At 50.5% G+C, this 22,817-nt stretch overlaps 1 protein-coding gene across 1 annotated transcript; it reads right to left on the bottom strand.

Annotated features, from left to right (window-relative positions):
- Positions 1–9,167: 9,167 nt before the first annotated feature.
- UBL7 (ubiquitin like 7) lies at positions 9,168–22,099 on the bottom strand. Its single transcript, XM_007084589.3, has 11 exons — positions 22,007–22,099; positions 20,213–20,425; positions 19,281–19,400; positions 16,160–16,242; positions 15,268–15,352; positions 14,683–14,740; positions 13,502–13,635; positions 13,193–13,242; positions 12,784–12,951; positions 12,092–12,214; positions 9,168–9,416 (listed from the first exon to the last, which is right to left on the bottom strand). Exons 1-11 carry the CDS (start codon positions 22,092–22,094, stop codon positions 9,279–9,281), a joined length of 1,260 nt encoding a protein of 419 aa, XP_007084651.2. The 5' UTR covers positions 22,095–22,099; the 3' UTR covers positions 9,168–9,278.
- Positions 22,100–22,817: the final 718 nt, after the last annotated feature.

Genomic DNA, 22,817 nt, shown 5'->3' with positions numbered 1-22,817 from the left:
AGGGGGAGGGATTTGCCCAAGGTCAGCTGGTAGAGCCAAGGTGGACCTGGGTTTTCTGACTGCAACAAGCAGTGGCTGGCGCTGAGGTTACTATGTGCTACGCATGTTTCAGAGCCCCACTTTAACTCAGTCCATCTTCAGTCTTGTAAGTAGGTGCTATTGTTTGGCTTCCTTTGCAAACAAACAAACAAACAAACAAACAAACAGAAACCAAGGTACAGAGAGGGAATGTGATGTACCCAAGGTCACACAGCTAGATAGAGAAGGGCTGGGATAGAAGCTCAGGTCATCTCCCTGGGGCCCACACCCTTATCTTCTTTTTTTTTTTTTTTTTTAACCTTTGTTTATTTTTGAGACAGAGAGAGACAGAGCATGAATGGGGGAGGGTCAGAGAGAGGGAGATACAGAATCTGAAACAGGCTCCAGGCTCCGAGCTGTCAGCACAGAGCCCGACGTGGGGCTCGAACTCACGGACCGCGAGATCATGACCTGAGCCGAAGTCAGACGCTTAACCGACTGAGCCACCCAGGCGCCCCCCACACCCTTATCTTCTACATCATCATGCTCCACTCTCAGTGCACTGCACCCTGTTGCTGCTGCCTGCTGTGTGTAGCTGGGATCTGGATCCAGATGATCCTCGGAAAGACGCAGACAGGGCCCAGGTTACCAGGTGCCAGGCTCGGGCTCAGCCTCCCAAGCAACAGGGCAGCAGATGGAAACTGGGGTAGATGCCAGGGAATTTTCTTTTTCCAGGCTGGGGTGGGGATGAGGGGGTAATGCTGAAGATTGTTCCACCTCATGCCCTAGGGTGGGCCTCTGGCTGGGCTTCTCCATGCCTGGCTTAGCACCTGCTACACCAACGGGCACCCCTGAGCCAGCCAATCTAGGGGCAAAGGGCCAGATGGCAGCCCACTCCTGGTTGGCTACAGGCATCCAGGGAGGTAAGGACTGGGCCCGTGATTGGGGCAGTAGCTCTACAGGAGAAAGCAACTACACTGTGGGTATAGTGGGAGCAGGTACCCAGGGTGTGCAAAGCAGAGGACTGGTGTTTGGGTGCGGACTTTGGTGTGCCTCAGGCAGCACGGGGAAATCAAATGAGGATGGCACAGGTGGTGACAAGAGCCTGCCTGCCTCAGTGGAGGCCAAGGCTAGCTTTGGGGCCTGGACCAAGGGTGGGGGCATAATCTCCACTCACAGCAAATGGTGGGAAATGAAGGAGCAGAGGAAGCCACAGATGTGACTGCAGACAGATCTGAGGGGAAGTGCATTCCTATTGCCCTCTTTCCCATGGCTCCCCACATGGGGGAGTCCGGAGAGAAAGCTGGGTGAAAGAAATGGTGCAGGGGCTCCTATTTGGAGAAAAAGACCTTGAAGGGGTCTTCCCTGTGGGGAGCTGAGGCACAGCCAAATCCGGAAGACCCCTTAGGGAGTCAGAGAAATGGACACACACACCGACCTGAAGTTCATGGCCCCATAGCAGCATCGGGACCCCTCCCCAGACTTCCAAGCAAAGCCTTGCAGGGCCCTATCAGAGCATTCCTTCTCTCTCCAAGCTTTCTCTGATCCCCTCCTCAGTCCTGATTCCATGGGTCTTCAAAGGAGTGACCTGCTTCTAACAAGAAGCCCGTCGTAGGTATAAGGCACCCAAGCCCACAACAGCCCCTTCGTGCTAGACCCACCATGTTAGGAGGTCTCATGTCCACTCACAACAGCAGCTCTAACTGCACCCCCTCCACTAGCACGGGGCAGAGACCAGGGAAATTCTGAGAACAGTGAAGCGGAAGGGGGGTGGGGTGGGGCTGGGGAACACCAGGAGGGCACACGCTCCATCTACAGAGCAGTTGCTACTTAGCCCCAGGCTATAGGGGCCATGGGAAAGTACACCCAAGATGACAGGCAGTCTCACTTTTCACTGGAAGCTGAAAACTGAGTTTATGTTGAAACTATCAGTTTTAAAACAGTGGCAAAAAAAAAAAAAAAAAAAAAAAACCCAAAAAACAAAAACCAAAAAACTCAAGTAAAACGTTTATGACCACCCAGGCCATGTCTGGAAATTCCAACTTACTGTGTGCTCACTGTATGCAGGCCCATGACTATCTCATGGGCACAGGCATAGACACAACAGCGGCTGCCTCCCCTGTACTTGGCTCAACCTCCAAAGACCACATCAGGGCTTAGGTATGGACCACATGATTGTACACACAGGACACCCTCCTTGGCTTGCGCGGGCTCCGGTACCACATCTCCCCCTCCCCTCAGAGCTCTGTCTGCCCCTAAAACTCTCCCCACCTATCCAAGCCTGTCTCTTCCTTCTAGGCCAGCTCAGAGCCACGGTCTCCCAGGCGGCTGCTCAGACGGAGAACTTCACACAACTGCTGCCACCCTTCCTAGGCTGAGGGTCAGCGCTTTCCTGAAGCATCCCATTCCTGCATCTCTGTTCTCCGACCTAGTTATTCCAGATACATTTTTATTTGTTTGGCCCTACCCTAAATTGTTAAGATTGGGGTCTGGCTTGCCAAGGGGAGAGACAAAAGCAAAAATCCACAGGGGGCTTATTCAGTGATGGACAGGAGACTGGCAGATAAGAGCTAGCCCTTTTCTCCTTCCATCAGGACACTCAGCTCACCTAAAAACATGTCAGGTCCTCCCATGGCTTGCAGGGGCAACCCAGAGTCTTATCCCCCAAACTCTACACGCCAGGCCCTGGGCTTGTGGGGCAGGAGTGCCACCTGGTGGCCACTTTGGAACAGAGGGGAGTCTTAGCATAGACTGTGGGTAGATACAGACTCCCAAGCCTTTCTGGAGACAAACTCCTCCTTCCACCCCACCACACCCCCACCCCCATCTTTGAGCCTCTATTCTCAGTGCCCAAGGCCTGTGGCACAGCAGAATCTCGTGGGAGTCATGTGGAACCCATCCTGCCTAAAAAAGTCTCCTGACTAGATGTGGCTGAGGTCAGAGCAGGTCCCAGCATGGCCAGTGACCCAAGTAAGGCCCTGCCCTAGCCCAGGCCTCCATTTCTTTGTTTACAAAATGATAAAGAGAAACTATCCTTCTGGTCTATCTCCAATCTAGACCAGAGACACACCAAACTTTCTCATTCTTTCTGTGTTTCCTTGTTTGTAGATTGAAACAGATACGCTTTTAAAATTATCTCTGCAGGACAGGTGTCCCAGGCCCTCCCAGCTCTGATGTGTCACCCGAGCCTGCTGGGGCCACCTGCATGAAAAGAAAGACATGCAGACATGTGATCTCCCACAAACAGTTCACGTTCTTTTGTAGATACAATGATCTAAGAATCCTAATTCTTGACTCTCGGAGGTCATTCAGTCCAACCTGGGAGCCCCTCACAGCAGCCTAGATGGCAGTCATGCAGCCTCTTACATACCCCCAGTGATGATGAGCTCACTTCCAAGGCATCTTACTCAGCTCTCATTAAGCCATCTCCCCTGGGAGAAGACTCCTGCCCAGTGGTCCTAAATCTGTCCTCTGAGGCCACACAGACCATGTCTAATCTTTCTTTCTGGGATACAGCCAGGGGATTTCAATAGGGAATTTCAGCAGAGGTCATGCCCTTCTAAATCTACTCTTTTTTCACGGCAAATAACCCCAATTCCAACTAGGTCCCTCAGGGGCTTTGCTTGTTCTCTGTGATCCTTGTTGATTCCTAGGACGTCAGCAGTCAGGCATTTGACAAACTTCTACAGAGAAGCTCTTAGGTGCTGGGCAGCTCGGTTTGTGTCCATCTCCTTCATTTACTTTTTTTTTTTTTTTTTTTTAAAGTAAGCTCTACGCCCAACGTAGGGCTTGAACTCACAACCCCAAGATCAGGAGTTGCATGCTCTCTTGGGGCGCCTGGGTGGCTCAGTCAGTTAAGCATCTGACTTCAGCTCAGGTAATGATCTTACAGTTCATGGGTTCAGGCCCTGCATCAGGCTCTTTGCTGACAGCTCAGAGCCTGGAGCCTGCTTTGGATTCTGTGTCTCCCTCTCTGCCCCTCCCCCACTCATGTTTGCGCGCTCTCGCTCTCTCTCAAATAAACATAAACAAAAACTTTTTTTTTAATTAAAAAAAAGAGTTGCATGTTCTCCTGACTGAGCCACCTGGGCACCCCTGTGTCCATCTCCTTCAAAAATAGCACCCTGGTGGCAGATCAGAACACAACATTTAGAAGAGAGGCTGAGCAGTAAAGAGTTGGAAGACTTATTTCCCTCCTGACTACAGCCCCGCAAAGGCACTGCCTCATGGGGCTGAGATACCAGGCTGCTAAATCCTATCGTTCTTAGCCCATGGCCATCCTTGGGCCAATTCCCACCCATCAGCAGTGGCCTTCTGGAACACTGGTTGAGAAAGACTGAGTCTGAATCTGGGCTTAGGAGGGGGGGAAAATGAGAACCCATCCTTCATGAGAACAATTGGTTTTCTAGTCCCCACCACAGGACCTCAGGTTGTCCCTATTCCTGTCCCTCTTGTTAGGGTTGTCCCTGACTCCATCAGTCATCTAGAACACTCACCAGTCCAGCTCTGAGTGCCCTTCCATCTCTGCTTTACACCCTGTCAACATCTACCTCTACAAACTGAGAGGAAATGTCAAACAGGACACGAGCGGGCTCCAAGAGGTTAGGCTGTCTGTGGAGAAGACCTAACTCTCAGCCCGTCTGACTCAGAAGATTGATTCCCCTCGAAGACCCAAGCTGCCGCTTCCTGGAGGGATGTGCCTCCGAGTGGCTTCCAGCTCTGGCAGCCAGGCCCCACGTGTGCACACTGACGGAATCGTGCTGATACAATCCCACCCCAGTCCTAGAAAGGGCCAGTTTCCCAGCACAGCCACATCCTGTTACACGAGGAAGCCCTCATCAGTAGATGGGGTAGTATCTACCTCTCTGGGTTGTTAGGAGGTTCAGCCGAGATGGCATATGCGTGTACCCAGCTCAATGACTGGCACAGACAGGGTTAATAGACGAGTACTACCCTACTGCACTGCTGTCAGCCACTTTGCCAAGGTACAGCAGGGCAGTGCCTGGGTCTCTGTACAAGGCATTGCAAGCATACAGGGAGCTGAATGCTGTCGCCGGCAACTGCAGAGCCTGAAGGAGCCAGACAGGGCGGGCCCAGGGACACAGGGGCAGAGCCAAGCCGACCTAACCCCCACCCAGGCCCACAGGGGGCTCGGGGAGGCTGGGTAAGCACACGGAGGCCTAAATAACCCCCCAACGTTCTCACCAAACATTCAATGCCACGGCCCGTGGCAGAAGTGACAAGAGGCCAGCTCAGGGTAGGGCTCTGAGAGCTTGGTCTGGGGCCCAGGCCAGATGGGGCTGAGGCGAGGAGCAGAACCGGGGCCCATGTGCCCAGCAAGCTGTGCCAGCCCAGCCCATGCCAGCCCAGCCAAATTTGAGTTATATCAGGAGAAGGGATCTGCTCAGAAAACTCACCCATCTCTGCATATTTACATATTCTATTTTGGGGTCTTTTCCTTTTTTTTTCCCTTAGCTTCCTAGAAAAGTTCTCGTGATCAATTCCAACTTCACCTCTGCTGAACTGCAAAAGCTCACTCTCAGTCCCATCTCCCCCCAACTGCCAACTATCTCCCCTCCAGCTACCCTCCTGCAGGCAAGGTTCTCCAGAGTTCTCTGCCCTCTCTGCCTCTGCTGCCCCCACCTATTCAAGCCTCAACCCCTGCCACTGTTTTCTGGTCCCACTATAACGTTTCCGCAAGGTCACCATGGCTCAAGTCAGCAAGTCCAAGGTCAGCCCTGGCTGCTAAGGTCTCTCCACAGAGCTCACAAAACTGACCGTGCCTTCTTTGTCCAGTTCCATTCCGGCAGCTTTGATGACTCATGGTCTCACCTTCCCAGAAGCAGCGGAGACTGCCCCCTTCCGTGTTCCATGGTCATCAGTCACCATCCCTATGAAGTCTAACTCCTTAGTGGGTGTCCCTTGGCTGCTACCCATCCCTGAAAAGTTGAATTCCCTTTTCACAGGACACAAGCAGAGTCTTCAACCCAAGACTCCCTGATCATTATCTCTAACTTAAGAAACACCCACTGTTCTACAAGACACCCCCACCTGGCTGTCCCATGGCACCGTGAGCCCGACCTGTCCCAAACTGGCCCTGCATTCCAAAGCCAACCCCCGATCTCTTATTCTGGCCGCACCACCATCTACCCGCTCACGCCCCACCACCTTCTCCGTCTCCCTCGTCCCCACATCTAGTCTGTCTTTCACATCTCACATCCCTCCCCTCCACCCAGCCCCCCTGCTGCGGCTCTAGTCCCCACGTGCGTGCGTCCCATCTGCAGGCAGCAAGCCGCCGAGCCGCCGAGCTGGTCTCCCACTGCCAATCTCACTTCCCACAAATCCAGCCTCCACACAGCTGTCAGGTTACCTCACACGAATTTGGTCCCCGCCCCCCACCCCCCCCCCCCACCCCCCAACTGGCCTGCCTAAAGCCATCCAAAGGGTGCTCTCTGCCTTTAGGATAAAGCCCAAGCTCCTCTACCTGGTCAGCCCCTGCACCGCCTCCCACCCCTCTGCACCCACCAGCCAGGAGCAGCAGTGGGAAGTGCACCAGCTTTGGTGCAAGACAGACCTGAGTTCCTGAGGCCAACTTGTCCAATGCCTAACTGCGATTGTGGACGGATGACCTCACCTCTCAAGTCCCTGTGTCCTCACCCGAAAACCGGGGCTAATTAAGTAACGCTCACCTTTCCCAAGAGGCCATGTGAATGCTAAGTCCTCAAATGGCTCTCCACCCGCCCCCCTTCCACACGGCCAGACTGCCAGGTGAGCCCACGGTCAGTGCTTAGTGGATCACAGCTTCCTCACTGGCCTCCCTGCCTCAAGCCTAACCCACTCTCCACCTGTTCACACACAGCAGCCAGTGACCTATCTACAATGCAAACCTCACTCTCCCTGGACTCAAAATCTCCTGTGACTCCCAGTGTTCTTAAGGGAAGTCCAAACTCTTTATACATGGCTTAAAAGGATCCAGCCTCTGCCTACCTCAAAAATCCACCCTGCCACACAGGGCTACAGGAGCTGTATTCTCCCTGCTTCTGGCCCTCTCAGCACGTACACTTTCCTGCCCAACTCCTCCTCCCCCTCAGCTCTCAAGTCAGACACCACTCTCTCCAAGAAGCTCTCCCTCACTCACACACCCCCACCCTAACCCTTTCTATGGGGACCCTTTCTCCCCTTTCTATGGGGACCTGCCTCGTCTGCCTGTCATCAGCCTTTAGTGTAAACATGTTTTTCTGTCTTCCCAATGACGTGGCTCTGTGACAGCAAGGACCCCATCAGGTTTACCTGGCACAGAGCAGAGGCTGAACGAATGTTTTTTGGGAGAGTAAAGGGAACAATGGTGAGGAAAGGAGTCCTTGCCCCGTGGAAAGCCCCAGGCTCTGTGTGGGCGCTTATCAGACTCAACATATATTATTTAAAACATGGCCACAGGAAGTAAAGCCAACTTGCCAAGACCTCGGAGGAAAGAGCTGACAAAGAAGGGAAGGGGAAATCGTGGAAACGGTTCAATTCTTGGAAACAGTGCAACTGGTATTTGGGGGGTCAGTTCCAGGGACAGGGCAGGGTTACTCAAATGTCCCCCAGCATGATGGTGTGGGAGAGTTGAGCCCCAGTGCTTGTGATGGCAGTCCCCAGGGGCAGGGTATGAGTGGCCACAGAATGGAACCTAGCTCTAGGCAGGCAGTGTCATGGGGAGAAGGGCTGTGTCAGCAAGTGGTCCCATGTGGCTGGAAATGACCTCTGTTTCTACCACAAACAAGCCAGAGATGTTGGGTGAAAAGACAGAGAGCTTCCTTCTTGGTCTTTGTTCCCACCCACAAGGAGGCAGCTGGGCTCCAGGTAGACCACTGAGGCCCAAAAGAGGCCCAGCACCAAGAAGCCTGGTAAGTTCCAAGCCTTTGCAGCAAATGCAAACACCTCTCAACATTAATTCTAGGATGAAGAGGGAAATGTGGCGAGACTTCAGTTTCTGGAGGAGGGACAGAACACTATGCTACTCAGGCCATATCTAGAACAGGGGGTCCTCCTGAGCGCCTCCTCTTAAGAGCATCACTGATAAGGAAGTCATTCATGGAGAACAGGATGTGCGAGGCACCAAAACCAGCACAGGCCAAAGGGGCAAGTGAATTGTCACCCCCTCCCCAACTAAAGCCACGCTAACAGAGCAGAGAGGGCAGCAGGCTTGTCTGTGTGCTCCCTCGGGGCAGAGATGGGACCAAAGGACAGAAGAGGCAGTCCTTATCAGTGGTAGACCTCTTGTCCCAGGAAGTGACAAGCAGAGGCTGAATGACCAGGACGGTGGATGCTGTGGGCAGGACGTCTGCCTAAGGCACAGGGCAGGCGCAGACCTGAGCTCCTTTCCACTGAAACACCATCTGAGGGGAAGGATCTTTTCCTGACAAAGTATTCAAAGCACACGAAACCCACTCGCTCAACTTGGACGTGTCTGCGACGCAGTAGGAAACACTGTGCCAAGGGGAACGAGAGCTCGGGCAGATGGAGCGGCAGCTTGGGGGTTGGTGCCCTCTCTTCAAGATGAAAGCTGAGCCCTGTTCGTGTTGGTGTTGTTGTTTAGTATTGTTATTTAACTGCTCTTGTATTTACGCCTTGAGGACAGAGGAGAGGGCCCTGCCTCCTGGCACAGCTCTGAGGCCCAGAGTCTGGCGTGGTTACAGAATAGGCATCAAAGACTCCCTGGCGAGAGGAGGCCAGGGGAGGAATACGGAATCTTGTGGGAGCCTGTGGGAAGGCGAGCTGCCCTACCGGCTCACAGTAAAAGGACACCTGGCCACTCCTCAGACTGGGGTCATCTCAGAAGAGCAGGCCTCTTCTGGCCACAGCCGCCACACAGCAGCCACCATGGACCTGGGTGGCGGCTCTGCCCCAGCCTTGGGCATGTCCTGAGGCTGCCACACCCCAACGTACCAAAGGTCCTGGGGCTATCACTGGAAACTTCTCCAAAAAAGAGAATGTGGGCATCACACAGCATCCCGTGATGTGGGTCTAAAATTCTCCACCCAGGGCTCAGAAGCAGGGGCAGGCCACAATCCCTGATCCCACGGCGCCAAGACCCACACACCACGCTTGCCCCATTGCCTCCACCAGCTCAGATCAGCCAGAACGGCCAAGCAATGGACAAGGCGGAAGGTCGACCATCAGATGTATTGGGGAGAGGAGAGATGGGGCACCTTCAGGAGTGCCTCCCACGGGCAGCCGCCTTGGCAGTTTGCTGGGGGGTCAGGAGGAGCAGGAGTTCACGGGGCTCCTCCGGCAAAGATGAGCTCCAGGGCCGCTTGGATGTCGCCGCCAGTGGCCTGCAGGGCCCGCAGGCTCAGCTCATCGTCCTGGATGCCCATGTCGCGCAGCTGCTGCAGCTGGGGCTGCCACTGGCTCTGCAGAAAGACAGGACAAGCGGAAGCCGTTAGCTGGGATCCTCAGTAGACTTGCCGGGGTCTGCTCTTTCAGGGGGAGGGACGAAGGTCGGTTCCTAAGGCAAAGTCGCTGATGTGAAGTTCCGCAGAACGCAGGGCTTCTAGGAAGACTACCAGAGGGCCTTGAGAGTTTAGAGAACAAACGAGAAGTTTTCCCAATTAAAAAAGGAAAAATTTAACATAAGGATCAAAAAAGAAGGCACAGATTACTCACTATCTAAATTTTAAAAAATTAAATTACTTTCTTTCTCCTGCTCTATGTATAGACAGACAGACACATACACACAGATGGGGGGAGGGGGTACATTTTTAAATTAGTTTTGTTTTTGAGTGTGATGCATAGTGAAAAGTTTCCCTCTATCCACTCCCATACCCACCCCAGAGAACCTATTTTACTTATCTTTGAGAAAATACAAATATATATTCCCGTAGCTACTCTTTTCTTAGACCCTGTTCTACCCTCAGCACCTGCCTTTTTTCCAACATAATTAACGTAGCCTGATGATCTCTCTTTGCCACTAGAGAGCTTTTTAATAACTGTACAATATTCCAACTCATACATGTCTTGAAATGTACCATAACTGAGCTGTTTCCAACCCTTTGCCACTACAAACGATGCCACGGTGACGGCCTCTGTACAAATGTCGTTTTCTATATGCACACACATAACTCCAGGAGAAATTCCAAGAAATGGGGCTGGAAGGAATCATGGCGTTAATCAGCACTTCCTTTCCATGAAGAGCCTGTTCCTGTCCTTTGCCCATTTTTCTATGGAGTTGTTGGTCCTAAATTACTAGAATTCTACACTCCAGTGAAGTTTTGCCTGGTATGTGTTACAGACTTTTTCCCTGTTTGTTGTTGGCCTTTGGTCTTTGCTTCTGGTTTGGTGTGGTTTCCTATGCAGAAATCTTCACTGTTACAAACTCAAAATGTATTACTCTTTATGTAACGGCTCCTGGATTTGACTCTCAGCTACAAAAGGCCCTCTCCACTATAAGGGTTTAAAGAAATTAACCCACATTTCCTTTCTTTCTTTTTTTTTTTAAATCTTTTTTTTTTTAAGTTTTTTTAATGTTTATTTTTGACAGAGAGAGAGAGAGACAGAGCATGAGCAGGGGAGGGGCAGAGAGAGAGGGAGACACAGAATCCGAAGCAGGCTCCAGGCTTTGAGCTGTCAGCACAGAGCCCAACGCGGGGCTTGAACTCACGAGCTGTGAGATCATGACCTAGGCCGAAGACGGATGCTCAACCGACTGAACCACCCAGGTGCCCCCCACATTTTCTTTTAGTACTTTCAAAGCTTTATCAATATCTCTACTTCATGAAGGAGGAAGTGCACAACTTAAGGAAGACAATGTGCTCACTCGTGGGAAGAAGGCAGTGGGGATGAAATGCAAATTCAGAGAGGCGGGCAGGCAGTGAGGTGTAGAGGGTCTTTCAAAAACCACACAAACCAACTTGGTTGGTCAGGTGGAGCCAGTGAAAGTTCTTGAGCTGGAGAGCAGAGTGAACAGGCATCTAGCTGGGGAAGATGAAGGAATGGAAAAGACAAACTGTCCACGGACCCTGCTCCTATTCCCCTCACTGTCCACTGGGACCACACAGGTTTAGAGGAAACCACGAGAGCTTGAACCCTGTCTTTCCCACTTGACGGCTATATGACCCTGGACCAATTCCAGAAATGACATTCACCCCCAGGCTCAGGAAACAGAGTGGAAACACAGTGAAGGAAACAAAGGAAACAAAGTGTTTGGAAACAGAGTGAAGGAAACAAAGCAAAGGAAACAGAGTGAAGCAGACAGCTCATGCGCAGAGATATGCAATAAAACGTTGGCTCCTACGGTCTTCCACTTAGTTGCTCGAGTGACCTTTCCATGAAGCAGAGCAGCCATGGTGTCATTCCCTGCTGAAACCTTCCTTGGCTCCCTGGTGACTACAGGATCAAGTCTGGTCTCCTTCCTCAAACACTCAGGGCTGTCACACTCAGGGTCCTGCTCCCCTGTTCTCTGGCTCCGTCTGAGGATCTTCTCCATGAGGACACTGCCTTCTGGCCTTGCAGGCTCCGGGATGTCACATGTACCTCCACACATTTGCTCCAACAGGTGGCTGCCTCTACCTGGACACCATCCTCCCAAATACCCCTTTCCTGTCTGGCTAACCTCTAACCAATTCTTTGATAATCAGTTCAAACGCCCCTTCCTCAGAAAAGTTCTGCCTGACCCAGGCCCTCACTTGAAGCCTGGGCCGGGCTTCTCGCTCTACTGCTCCCGTTTCAATCTCCTGATACCCCTCCATGGCAGAGATGATGATGGCTCACCTCTGCCCCAGGAGCTGGACCCAGATCTGGTATTTCAGTACTCAATACTCAGTCAATGCTCACGGAATGAATGAATGACTCTTTGACTAAAACGGCCATTAAGTGTCCCAGCCACACAGTCAGTGGAGTCAGGCCAGGGCCACAGGGTGCAGGAGTGGAAGCCACAGGGAAAACTGCCCTTGCTGGGAGCATCCTCTCCTGTCACACTGCCAGGCACCAGCTGTTCCTAGAGCGAAGAAGGCCCTCCAGAGAGTAGAAAGAAGCTCCGTATTCAAAGTAACCAGGCAGGCGCATGGATACTGGAGTGGGGAAAACTGACCTGAAGGCTGGGCTGCCCAGAGGCCTGCAGAGCATGCTGTAGGGCTTGGCTGAAGAGATCGTTGGTGATGGGTGTCCCTGACTGGACACCAGAGGACATTGGTGAGGTCCCTGAGGAATGGCCCTAGAGACAAATCAGTGGTTAGTGCCACCCTCAGAGCCACCTCAATCTTCCAGTACATACACGAGACCGTCACGGCACCCCATCGTGGGTGCCTGGGGTACCCAACTACTGCCTCCCAATAGACACCTACGTGGGACAACCACACAGGGGTGCCTAAAAGCTCGCAGAGGCCAGAAAAGATTCCATCCTCTTCTGCCCAGGGAAATGGAACTGAGCCTCTGACCTAGCCTAGGACCACAGCATTGGGAGAGATGGCCTTGGCAGCTAGAGTGACCATTACCAGGAACGCTTAAGCCGGTGATGGCTGAGACCTGTCAAGGATGAGGAAGGGCACACTATGCGAGGGGAGGTTCTGAACGACGAGGGGAGGAATTCTGGACTATACTGCACCCCGGATGCTAAGCCCTAAAGGCAAGTCAGGGAGAGGGTGACCAGGCTGCAGTGAGAACCCCACCAGGGTTCCAGGAAGACTTCAGCTCAAACCAGATCTAGCACCAGGGTCAGCAAAGGTAAACTCACTGTACTGCTGGGGAGCTTCTCCCCTGGGGGCCCGGCCCCCATCTTCATACCTGGGTGCCAGGAGTCGGCGTGTGAGAGCTGCTCTCCGGAGTGCTGGCCAGGGCCAGGGCAGTGGCCAGCTCGCTCTGGGTAATGGGCCGGGGGCCAGCAGCTCCACTGTACCCCAGGGAGGCTGGGCGGGAGCTGGGTGTGCTGCTAGAAGGCGTGGACCTGGAGGTCTGGAGAAGGGAGGTGCCCAGGATCAGGGAAGTGGCACTGAGACATTCCCAAATGAACCCCGCCCCCGCGGCAGGAACAGAAGGAGCCTCCCCAAGCTGCCAGGTTCAGAAAGGAATAGTATGACATAGATTGGCCACCATAGGGGTTAAGACCACCCCCTGGCTTGGGTGTGCCAAGTCCCAGGGAGAGGCGCATCCCTGGCACCATCTCCTCTAAATGGCAAGCAGCCAGGCCACTTACTGGGTGAAAGTCGTCCTCATCGTCAGAGAGCCCTTCAAACAGGAAGCCACCTGGAGGAGGGAGAACAGATTTCGGGAGGAAGAACAGAAAGGCACAGGCGTAGCTCCAGAATCTCAGTTCAGATACTCTCCAAATTCACATTTTCATCTCTCCCCTTGGAAAATTACAGGACAGATGCACTCCCTGACTCAAACCGAGAGTTCCCGAGGAACGCCCTCTGCCAGAGCTATACATAGCTGCTGAGTAAAGCAAATCCCTGGGCCACTGCCGGCTCCCGAGGGGGCCTACGTTACGCTTTCTGGGGCCTACCTGGCATGTCCCGGTACGAGCTGGAGGGCATGCTCCTCGAAGAGGAGTCAGCTCCTGGCAGTGGGGTGCTACCCGCCACCGAGTGCAGAACCAGGACGATGGCATTGACCAGGGCTGGGTGAGCAGGCACCAACCTGGGATAGAGGCAGGAAGAAACACAAGGGTGACTAAGAAGGAAAGAGACCCCTCAGCATGCCAGCAGTTCTGGGTGCCCCTCAAAACAGCTGCATTCCCTTGCCTGACTTGAAATTCCTTGGCACCTCCCACCGGTTGGCTCTATTCTCCTGCCCTGCCCTCAGCAGCAATGGCAAGGCCGCCAGTCCTAGGGTCCACTGCCAATGCTTCACCTTCCCCTCTGGCAAGGCATGATAGGACATGCACAGCCAAGGAGGCTCAGGGGTCTCTCTCTAGTCTCATCTCCGTCACTACTTTCCTGGATGACCTCTGTCAGGTGCCTTCTCTTCCCAGGGTGGAGCTGTTTTCTTCACTTGCAAAATAAGGTCTATAACCTGTACTGTCCCTTCTAGTTCTAAAATTTTAGGGATCAGTGCTCCTGCATCTTTCCCCATCTTAAAATATTTTAAAGGCTCAGGGCACCTGGGTGGCTCCGTTGGTTAAGCATCCGACTTCGGCTCAGGTCATGATCTCGTGGATCGTGAGTTCAAGCCCTGCATCAGGCTCTCTACTGTCAGCATGGGGCCCGCTTTGGATCCTCTGCCTCCCTCTCTTTGCCCCTCCCCTGCTTGTGCATGTGTGTGTTCGCTCTCTCACTCTCTCAAAAAAAAAAGTATATATATATATATATGTGTGTGTGTATATATATACACACACACACATATATATATATATACTTTTATATATATATATATATTTACATTTATATATATTTTTACATATATATATATATTTTAAAAGCTCTCCAATGTCTACCGAATGAGCACTGAACTGAGCCCGGCTGCAAAGCCACCTCCCTCAGAACCCTGCTTCAACTCTGCATCTCCACGTGTCCTGTCCCCGGGCTTCGTCGGTCTACTGGGAGCCCCTGCTCTTTCTCACCTGCTGACATACTTAACAGGTAGACTTTGGGAGAGATGGGGTTGGGCTCTAAGAGCAGAATCTGGGGTGACGATTAGGTTTCTGACCCAACCATGAGGACCCTTTAATAAGATGGGTAGACTTACGTATCAAGCATGCTGGGATCAGCGAAGACAGAGAAGAGGTCCTTGTCCTGGAGAACGCCTGAAGGAGAACAGGGCTCACCTCAGAGACTGTTCCTAGTCTAGGAGGGTATGAAGAGGCTTTAGGCCTCAGAGCAACCAGCTCAACAGGGACACAGGACCACAGAGCAGCTCTCATGAGAAGGGGAGGAAACAAAACACCGAGAAGCACAACCCAAGTGTTCTCCACCGTGTTCCCCACTCACCACCTCCCTCTGCACTTAGGTCACATGCTGCATACCGACACATCAGCCTCTCTTCCCCATATATCTGGGTTCCTCCCTTGGCCACCAAAGTGTGTAGGAAGTCTTCCCTCCTGGGGGCGAAATGCTGCCCCCATGTGGTAGGTTTACCATCTCATTTATGATGTTAGCTAGGCCAGGATTTCTCAGCAGCACTGACCGCTCTTGGAGGGCTGGGTGTATGTAACACATCTTGGTTACCCCTCACCCCAACAAGACCAGTGGTTCTTCACAAGATGGTAATTGCCTCTCCCTGTTTCTCCTTCTCCAACAACTCCTGTTTCCTCAAGCTCAGTCCTGCACTTACCGAGGGCAATGGGGTCACTGCTGAGACCTGGGGTGGCCACAATGATCTGATCCAGAGATTCCTTATTGCTGAGCATCTTAAAGACCTGCAGGAGAAATGGGGGTGGGGGCAGGGGCGCTGAGCACTCAACCAGCTCAATCCACTCAGCAAACACCTGCACGCTGCTGAAGTGCTTCCTCCCTCTGTGTGCTTGCATGCACACCACCACAGTGGAACAATAGCCCCAGGAAACACATGAACTTTTTTCTCTAAGATTGTAGCTTACTGGAGGGGAAACAAACAATTTTTAAAGAAAGCAAGACCACGGTAAACCTTCAATCTCTAGTCCTGTCCCTCATCTGTAGCTCTAATGCTTCCAAAATAAAAGCTCTCTTTGTAAGCCCAATGGCAAACGTTCTTCTAGGTCCCAAAAGCCCTTTTCAATCTCTGTAAAATTATCATTTCATATGCATATATGTCGGGAAGTGTGCAGCTCTATTAATTCTGCTTATCAACTCTCCTACAGAAAGACATCAGCACATTTGCCCAGTGAGGAAATCCAGGTAAGGAGCAGTGGGCAGGCAGTTCAGCAAAAGTCAAAGAATGACGCCCGGCAGAAACAGCATGTGGATCCATTGGCTGTAACTATATTCATTCCATGAGGCCAATCCAATATCAGGAGAGGTAGTATTATTCTCACGAGAGGAAATCAACAAGACCTAGCTGAGAGAGCCTGTTTGGGGGGTGACAGGGCTCTACTGAGACCCACAGACACGACAAAAACTCCCCAAGGAACTCTTAGTAGCCATGGTAACAGGCTTCCAGCTCCCACTCGACACCACTCACCAGCGTTCACACCCTCTCCTGCCATCCTGGCAAGAGTCTGGGGCAAGGGGCCTCGGCACACACTCACCGCCTCCCTGTAGGAGGAGCTGCTGTGCAGGGCAGTGTGCAGCACCCGGAACTCCCTCAGGGCAGCCACTCTGTCCACAGGCTCTGGGGACAAGACACTCAGTTACCTACAACCCGGCCCTGTCCCTGCGGCAGATGCAGAGCATCATCCAGCGTGTTCCCTCAGAACACAAAGAACATGAGTGCCCATTCAGAAAAACCCACTGATGCCACCACAGATGGGAGAACCACACCCTCTTTGGAGCAGCTCCAGTACACAAGGCAAACAAATTCAAGTTCAGGTGGCAGTGGTGGATCTCAGCACCTGAAAGAGACCGCTCTGATCAATATCCCACTGCGGGAGTTCTAGACTTGTTACATTTGAAAAGGAGGAATGTATAGCCAACTCTGTAGACTTTTAGACAGCGATTTAAAATAAGAACCAAAAGCCATCTGAACAATATGGAGCAATGCTGACACAATATGTTAAGAGAAAGAAATAGAACACGAAGTTGTACATATGTTCTCTAGTAAAACTCCGTAAAATGTGTCAGTGTGCACGTGGTCCAAGGCTGGAAGGGGACAAAGGGGAGAAGAGAACTTAGGGAGGGTGGCAGGATCAAGGCTAATTGTTTTCTCTGTCATATTTTCTTTTAGGCTTCTATATTATTTTTAATCTTAAAATATACATATATATATAAGAACCAAGAAAAAACACTGTACCCCTTAACTTTGTTATCACCTACACCCAACAGCAAGCGTTTCACTGGGACTCAAAGCTCCTTCCTGATCTTTGGACACTATGATTTGTATATATGGGAAAGTTTAGCCGTTGGCTTAGTTTTAATTGGTAAAGCAGATGTTTTCTAGGAGAAGGTATTCTAAGCTTCAGTGAGACTGTGTGCAAAATCATGGGAGAATAAAAGAATGAGGTGCTTTGATGGAATCCCAAGTCATTTTTTTTTGTGGCCAGGGCTCACGGTACATGTCCCTGCTCAAACAGCAGGCTAAGTAAGATCCTGAAGAGATCCGTAACCTGCCACAGAGAACCATCAAAGGGATCCAGGTGGGAAGGGAGGGACTGACAGGTTCTCCTCCTACAGGCGCTAATCTAGTGGGAGACCCAGAAATGTGCTTCCTTTTATAAGAGCACTCAAAAATAAAATATCCAAAATGCCACCGCGAAACCGTTTCTTTTCAGATCTAAGTTTATTTTCACCCCGCAATAAAACATGCACGTGTTTCAAAGATAAAACTCCAGGCCAAAGGGAGGAGGAAAAGGACTCTTAATATCTGAATCCAGTCATCAGCTAAGAGCTGTGGTTGTCTCTGTAACATCTCTGAGCTAATCTCTACCTCACTCTTTGGAAGTGGGAAGCAGCCAGCCCAGTGGAAAGAATGTGGGCTCTAGAGCCAGGAAAACCTGATTCACATCCCAGATCTTGCATTAATTTTCTAAGTAGGTGACCTTGAATAAATACCTTTTCTAACTTTCCTTTTCTTCATCTATCAAATGCTAATGCTGTTACCTGGCCTGCAGGTCTAATGATTAAATGGGATATCAAAGACAAACAATCTGGCTTGAAGAAGCAACAAATGTTACTTTCCTTCTGTCAGTGCCCTCCAGCCAAAGACGAGAGGGGCACACCTGCAGTGGACCAAGTTGGGCTCACTGCTCTGTACAAAGGGAAGGATGCACACCACGAGAATTGGGGGTATCGCAATACGATGATGTTACAGAAGATTTATAGGATTTGGGATTCAGCTGCGGGATGGGGGGGGGCGGTTTCAAGAAGTAGGGTTTTGTTCTGGATTGAACGCTGTCAGGAAGTGGGGGTGATTTTATGATTGGATAGCTAATAATTCTTAGCTAGAAGGAAAGAAAACTAGAGCGAGGCCAACGCTGTAACTGGTAAAGAAGCAACAGCCACTCATAATAGCCAGGATGGAGGGATATTTGGTCACTTCTGTGATGTGAACAACGCTCAGGGCTTTGTCTCTGTTCAGAAATGAGAGGGATCTTATTTTTGTCTTGATCCATTATAGTCTCAGAGTGAGTGGCCTTACAGGTGTTGGCGATCTGTTGAAATTGCTCATGTTTCAAGGCCTAGCCAAGGGCCAGGCCAACTCTTGAATGTCAGAGACTGCCTTTCTCTTTCTCACCTCCCATCAGTGGACAAGAGATCTTTTGTCCTTGATGTTTAGAATTGAAAAGAGGGGATATTTCAGACTGATAACCAATCACAGCAGTCATGAACATTTCAAAAATATGTCAGATGGGCAGTTTAACAAACCTCTTTTACATAGCTTAGCTTTATCCCTGGGGACACTTTTAAAACACAGATGCAAAACTGAAATTATGAATGCCAAGCAGCACCGTTTATTAATAAATCAAAAGGGCATTCGAGGTTTTGTGAGTGTTCTCCAAGAGCTACTTTAGTACTGTTCAAATATTTTCAAGCTTCAGGAAAATAAACTACCAGTACAGCAGAAGTGAGCTATCCAGGGCCACTTGTGGGAAGATTTGCTACAGCATTAGGAGAGCACAGGGAGTTTCAGCTTTTTTCTAGTAAGAACAACAACAAAGAGATCCAAAGTTCACTGAGAAATAAACTGTTAATCTAAACAAGTTTAAAGAGACACACGCTCCCTACCCCACTAGAATACAATGGGTAATGAACTTAAAGTGTAGAGAAACAAGTCCCCTTCTGTTAGTGGTGTTGGCAGCAAGTAGATTAAAACTGTACTCTACTGGGGCGCCTGGGCGGCTCAGTCAGTTAAGCGTCTGACTTCGGCTCAGGTCATGATCTCCCAGTCCGTGGGTTTGAGCCCCGCGTCGGGCTCTGTGCTGACAGCTCCGAGTCTGGACCCTGCTTTGGATTCTGTCTCCCTCTCTCTCTGCCCCTCCCCTGCTCGTGCTCTGTCTCTCTCTCTCTCTCAAAAATAAAGGAACATTAAAAAAAAAAAAATCAAAACTGCACTCTATTACCAATGGGACTAATCCACTAGGTAATAATAGATATCCTCCATCACTATCTCGGTAACTCACTTCTTTGTTCCACCCAGGCCAGGCCTCAAGAGCACACAGACCCTTTCGGTGTAGACATTACAGAAACTCTGCTTGTCTAAGGGCCCTTACTCACCTGGTTTCTGATCAGGCTCGGGCCAGGACTTGCGCAGAACATGGACTGTGGACCCAGGTTGGATGCCGTAGAAGTCAAGGGTCTGGTCATCTTTAAGCTTCCGGCCACAGTAGATCAGATCTAAAAAGAGAACTGTCCATTTATATTTTATTCTTCAAAACAGTGTAGATAGTTTCTGCCCCTAAGAAACTTATCTTGATCGGATAGCTGGAGAAGGATACGTGCTTTAAAAAGTACTCTTTATTAATAAATACATTTTAGTAACAAATTATTAGCAAGTACAAACTCATAAAATACAGAATCTATGCGCAGGTAGGCTCTAGAGCTTAACATCATGCTGACTGATATTTAAATGAATGGGAAAATGCAACAACAAAAAAGGATGAACCCAGTGTTTTTATGACTAAGAACATACTTTTTGCCAGTTGGACACCTCAGCTATTATAAATTACGTTTATGATATAATTTAGCATTACATTTAAATTCCCTCTTCCTCCACCTAGAATACCCTTACCATCTTCCTTTCCTTTATTTACTGCCTTCCCTCTAACCAACCAACCAAGCAAAAACACAAATCCTTCTAATTATCCTTTAAAACCCATCTCAAATGCCATATACTGGGGCCCTCCCCCAACAAGCTGCTCCTTCCCTAGCACACCCCAAATTCTTGCTCTTTCAGGGAAGGAATTTAACAATGTCATGGTTAAGGAGCTCTGTGATAAAGGAACTCAGTATAATGCGCAACTGAAATGGCAACCAATAGTTTTATTTCATGGTTTGTGTTTCTATTCACCCAACTACCATTAACTTCCCCGGACCATTAACATTAATGAGGCAACAAATCCCAAACTCTTAATTTACCCTTGTAATTCCCGAAGTATCCTCCCCAGAAAGAGAGCAGAGCAGCAGCCCAACCCGTTTCAGAGACTCACCAATCAGCTCAGGGTCTGGAACAGACTCCTGGAGTTTTCCAGCAATGAGTTGCTTCAGAAATGAAATACTATAGCCCCCCAGTGAGTATTCACCCAGCTCTGACTCCGGCAACTGAAGAACAGACTTTGGGGCAAGTGGCTGGTCGGCCAGCTTCACCGCCAGATGCCAATCTGAGAGAGACATCCTCTCTCTTTCGCGCTCTCTCTTTCTCCCTGTAAAGGAACAGAGCCTTAGTGGTTAAAGGACAGACTGCCACCCTACACCACCCCCACCCCACCAAGGGGCTGAATGAAAGATAATTCATTGTGACACTGTTGGAAAAACACAGGGTGCAACATCAGGAAGCCAGAACTAGAATCTGGGGTCCTTTCTATACCCATCCTATAATAAACAGCAAAAAAACTTCAGCTCGCTAGGCCTTGGTTTCTTTATCTTTAAAGTGGACATAAAAATGGAATGTCGTGAGGTTCAAATGAGATCATCCAACCGCCTCCCTTACGTACACTCCTTATTTCCAATTTTCTTCATCAACTCTTGCTTGAACTGCAATAGCTTTATAACAAGCCCCTGCCTCTTGCCTCTCTTCCTATCAAATATCCATGCTGCCACCCAACTCATCACTATTTTTTTTCAATTCAGTATAGCTAACAGTGTTATATTATTTTCAGGTGTACAGTCTAGTGATTCAATAATTGTGTACATTACTCGGTGCTCATCATGCCAAATGTACTCAATCTCCATCACTATTTCACCCATCCCCCCCACCCACCTCTGTTCTGGTAACCATCTGTTTGTTCTCCATAGTTAATCATCACTTTAAAACACAGATCTTATCAAAACATTCCTCTGCTTAGGACTCCTCCAACGACTCCAAACCACTTCTGTGAATAAGTCTATAACTCCACAGCCTGGCTTATGACAACATTTGTTTTGTTTTATGTTTTGTTTTGTTTTATGACAACATTCTTTCTGTTCCCTCTGCCAGCCTTCCTCCCCAACAGAGCCCTGCCCTGCCCTAACCTCCCCCCAGCACTTAAGTCCACCCCCAGGAAGCCTCCAGTCTTAACAAACGGCTCCCACTTTATATCTCTGTTCATCTGCTAACTCTGCATGTATAATTCCTCCTCCTCCCTCTGGCCTCTTAGCAAACTACCAAGATCAACTCAAATACAACCTTCTCTGTCCCCTCCTTCCTCTGTTGTTCCCACATACCCTCAGGGCAAAGGGTTACAAATATCTATATACTTGTCAAACCCCAGTCCCCAACGCCTTCCTGAAGGCCCCTGATAGCAAAGACTAGAATTTTTGCCTTTATTGTCCCAACGCTTGGCAGATGTGGGTCCCCAGAAAATGAATCAGAAACTCTGAGGGTGGAAGAATCCTCCAAGGCAAGCCCTCGTTATAATCATTATTGCTTCCAAAGAGGCCTCTAGTAGGGAAGCTAAAAAAAAAAAAAAAAAAAGGCCGTGTGGCTTTGAAGCTGCACAGCAGACCCCAAGGCATCCTCAAGGTACCGATCTCCAGGTTTATGAGAAGGAAGGAAATAAATAGGTCTTTTTATATACCATATCATTTTATCCTCACAACTGTTCCTTGAGGCAGGCATTACCAACTAAACATTGAAGACAAGGGAACCGTGACTCAGAAAGGTGAAGTCACTGGCCCAAGGTTACAGACAGCTAATGGTGGGGCAGGAGCACGATCTCTTAGGTGACGACCCCACCACTCCCACGGAACCAGCTAACTAATGGACACATGTCGAGCCCGCGCGACCCGGGGCCCAGAGCCCTCACCCGTCCCGCGGAAGGAACCCGGCCGCAGAGCCGCCGGTGTAAACACACTCCGGTCCTCTCGCCGGAAACCGGAAACCCTGCGCTGCATTCTGGGAATTGCAGTTTCTGCTTGCGGCCCCGTCCCTTCTAAATCCCCTGTCTGCTGGTGGCGCTAATTGCAAAGCTTCCGGTTCTGGGGTGGGCGTGGCTTCCGAGCTCCTTGAAATTTCCCGCGCGGGGCACAGCTGCGGCTTTCGCGGGTGAAAGGCCTGGTTCCTGTCTGCGTTCCAGGGCGCGAGTTGCGGGAGGTGGGCCTGGCGCCGTCCCCGGGAGCATGCAGAGTCCTCCGGCAGCGCTGGGTTGTTACTGCGCCGCCAGAGGGAAGGCCCCTCCCGGAGCCCCTCCTGCTCCGACGCTCGCCACCCGCCTTCCCTTAGCGGCCTCTTCAGACACACCCAGTGGTACCTTGCGGCCCTCCCCTGGAAAACCGAGGGCTCTCGGATGAAGGCATCCTCTTTTGCGCTTCTCGCAGCCAGTCTACCAATGAGGCAAAAGCAGGAACGGAAGGACGACTCCCTGTAAACGTGGGTCCGCTGTTAAGTCGGAATCCTTGCTTCACCATGCAGTGGTGAGGTTTATATAACAGTCATTCATAGAATCAATTTGGAGAGGGGAATTTCCACTGAACTGTAATAGAGAAACTGCATATTTTAAATGCATGGTTAGAATTGGTTTGCGTTTGCACAGAAATTAGAATTAGCGCTAAAATGTTGAAGAAAGTTACTTTTTTTTTTTTAAAAAATCTTAGAGCGAGAGAGAGCGAGGGAAGGGA

The sequence above is a fragment of the Panthera tigris genome, chromosome B3, assembly GCF_018350195.1.
Source record: "Panthera tigris isolate Pti1 chromosome B3, P.tigris_Pti1_mat1.1, whole genome shotgun sequence".
NCBI lineage: Eukaryota > Metazoa > Chordata > Mammalia > Carnivora > Felidae > Panthera > Panthera tigris.
The sequence above is the reverse complement of the archived record's forward strand: the minus strand, read 5'-3'. Positions and strand labels throughout refer to the sequence as shown.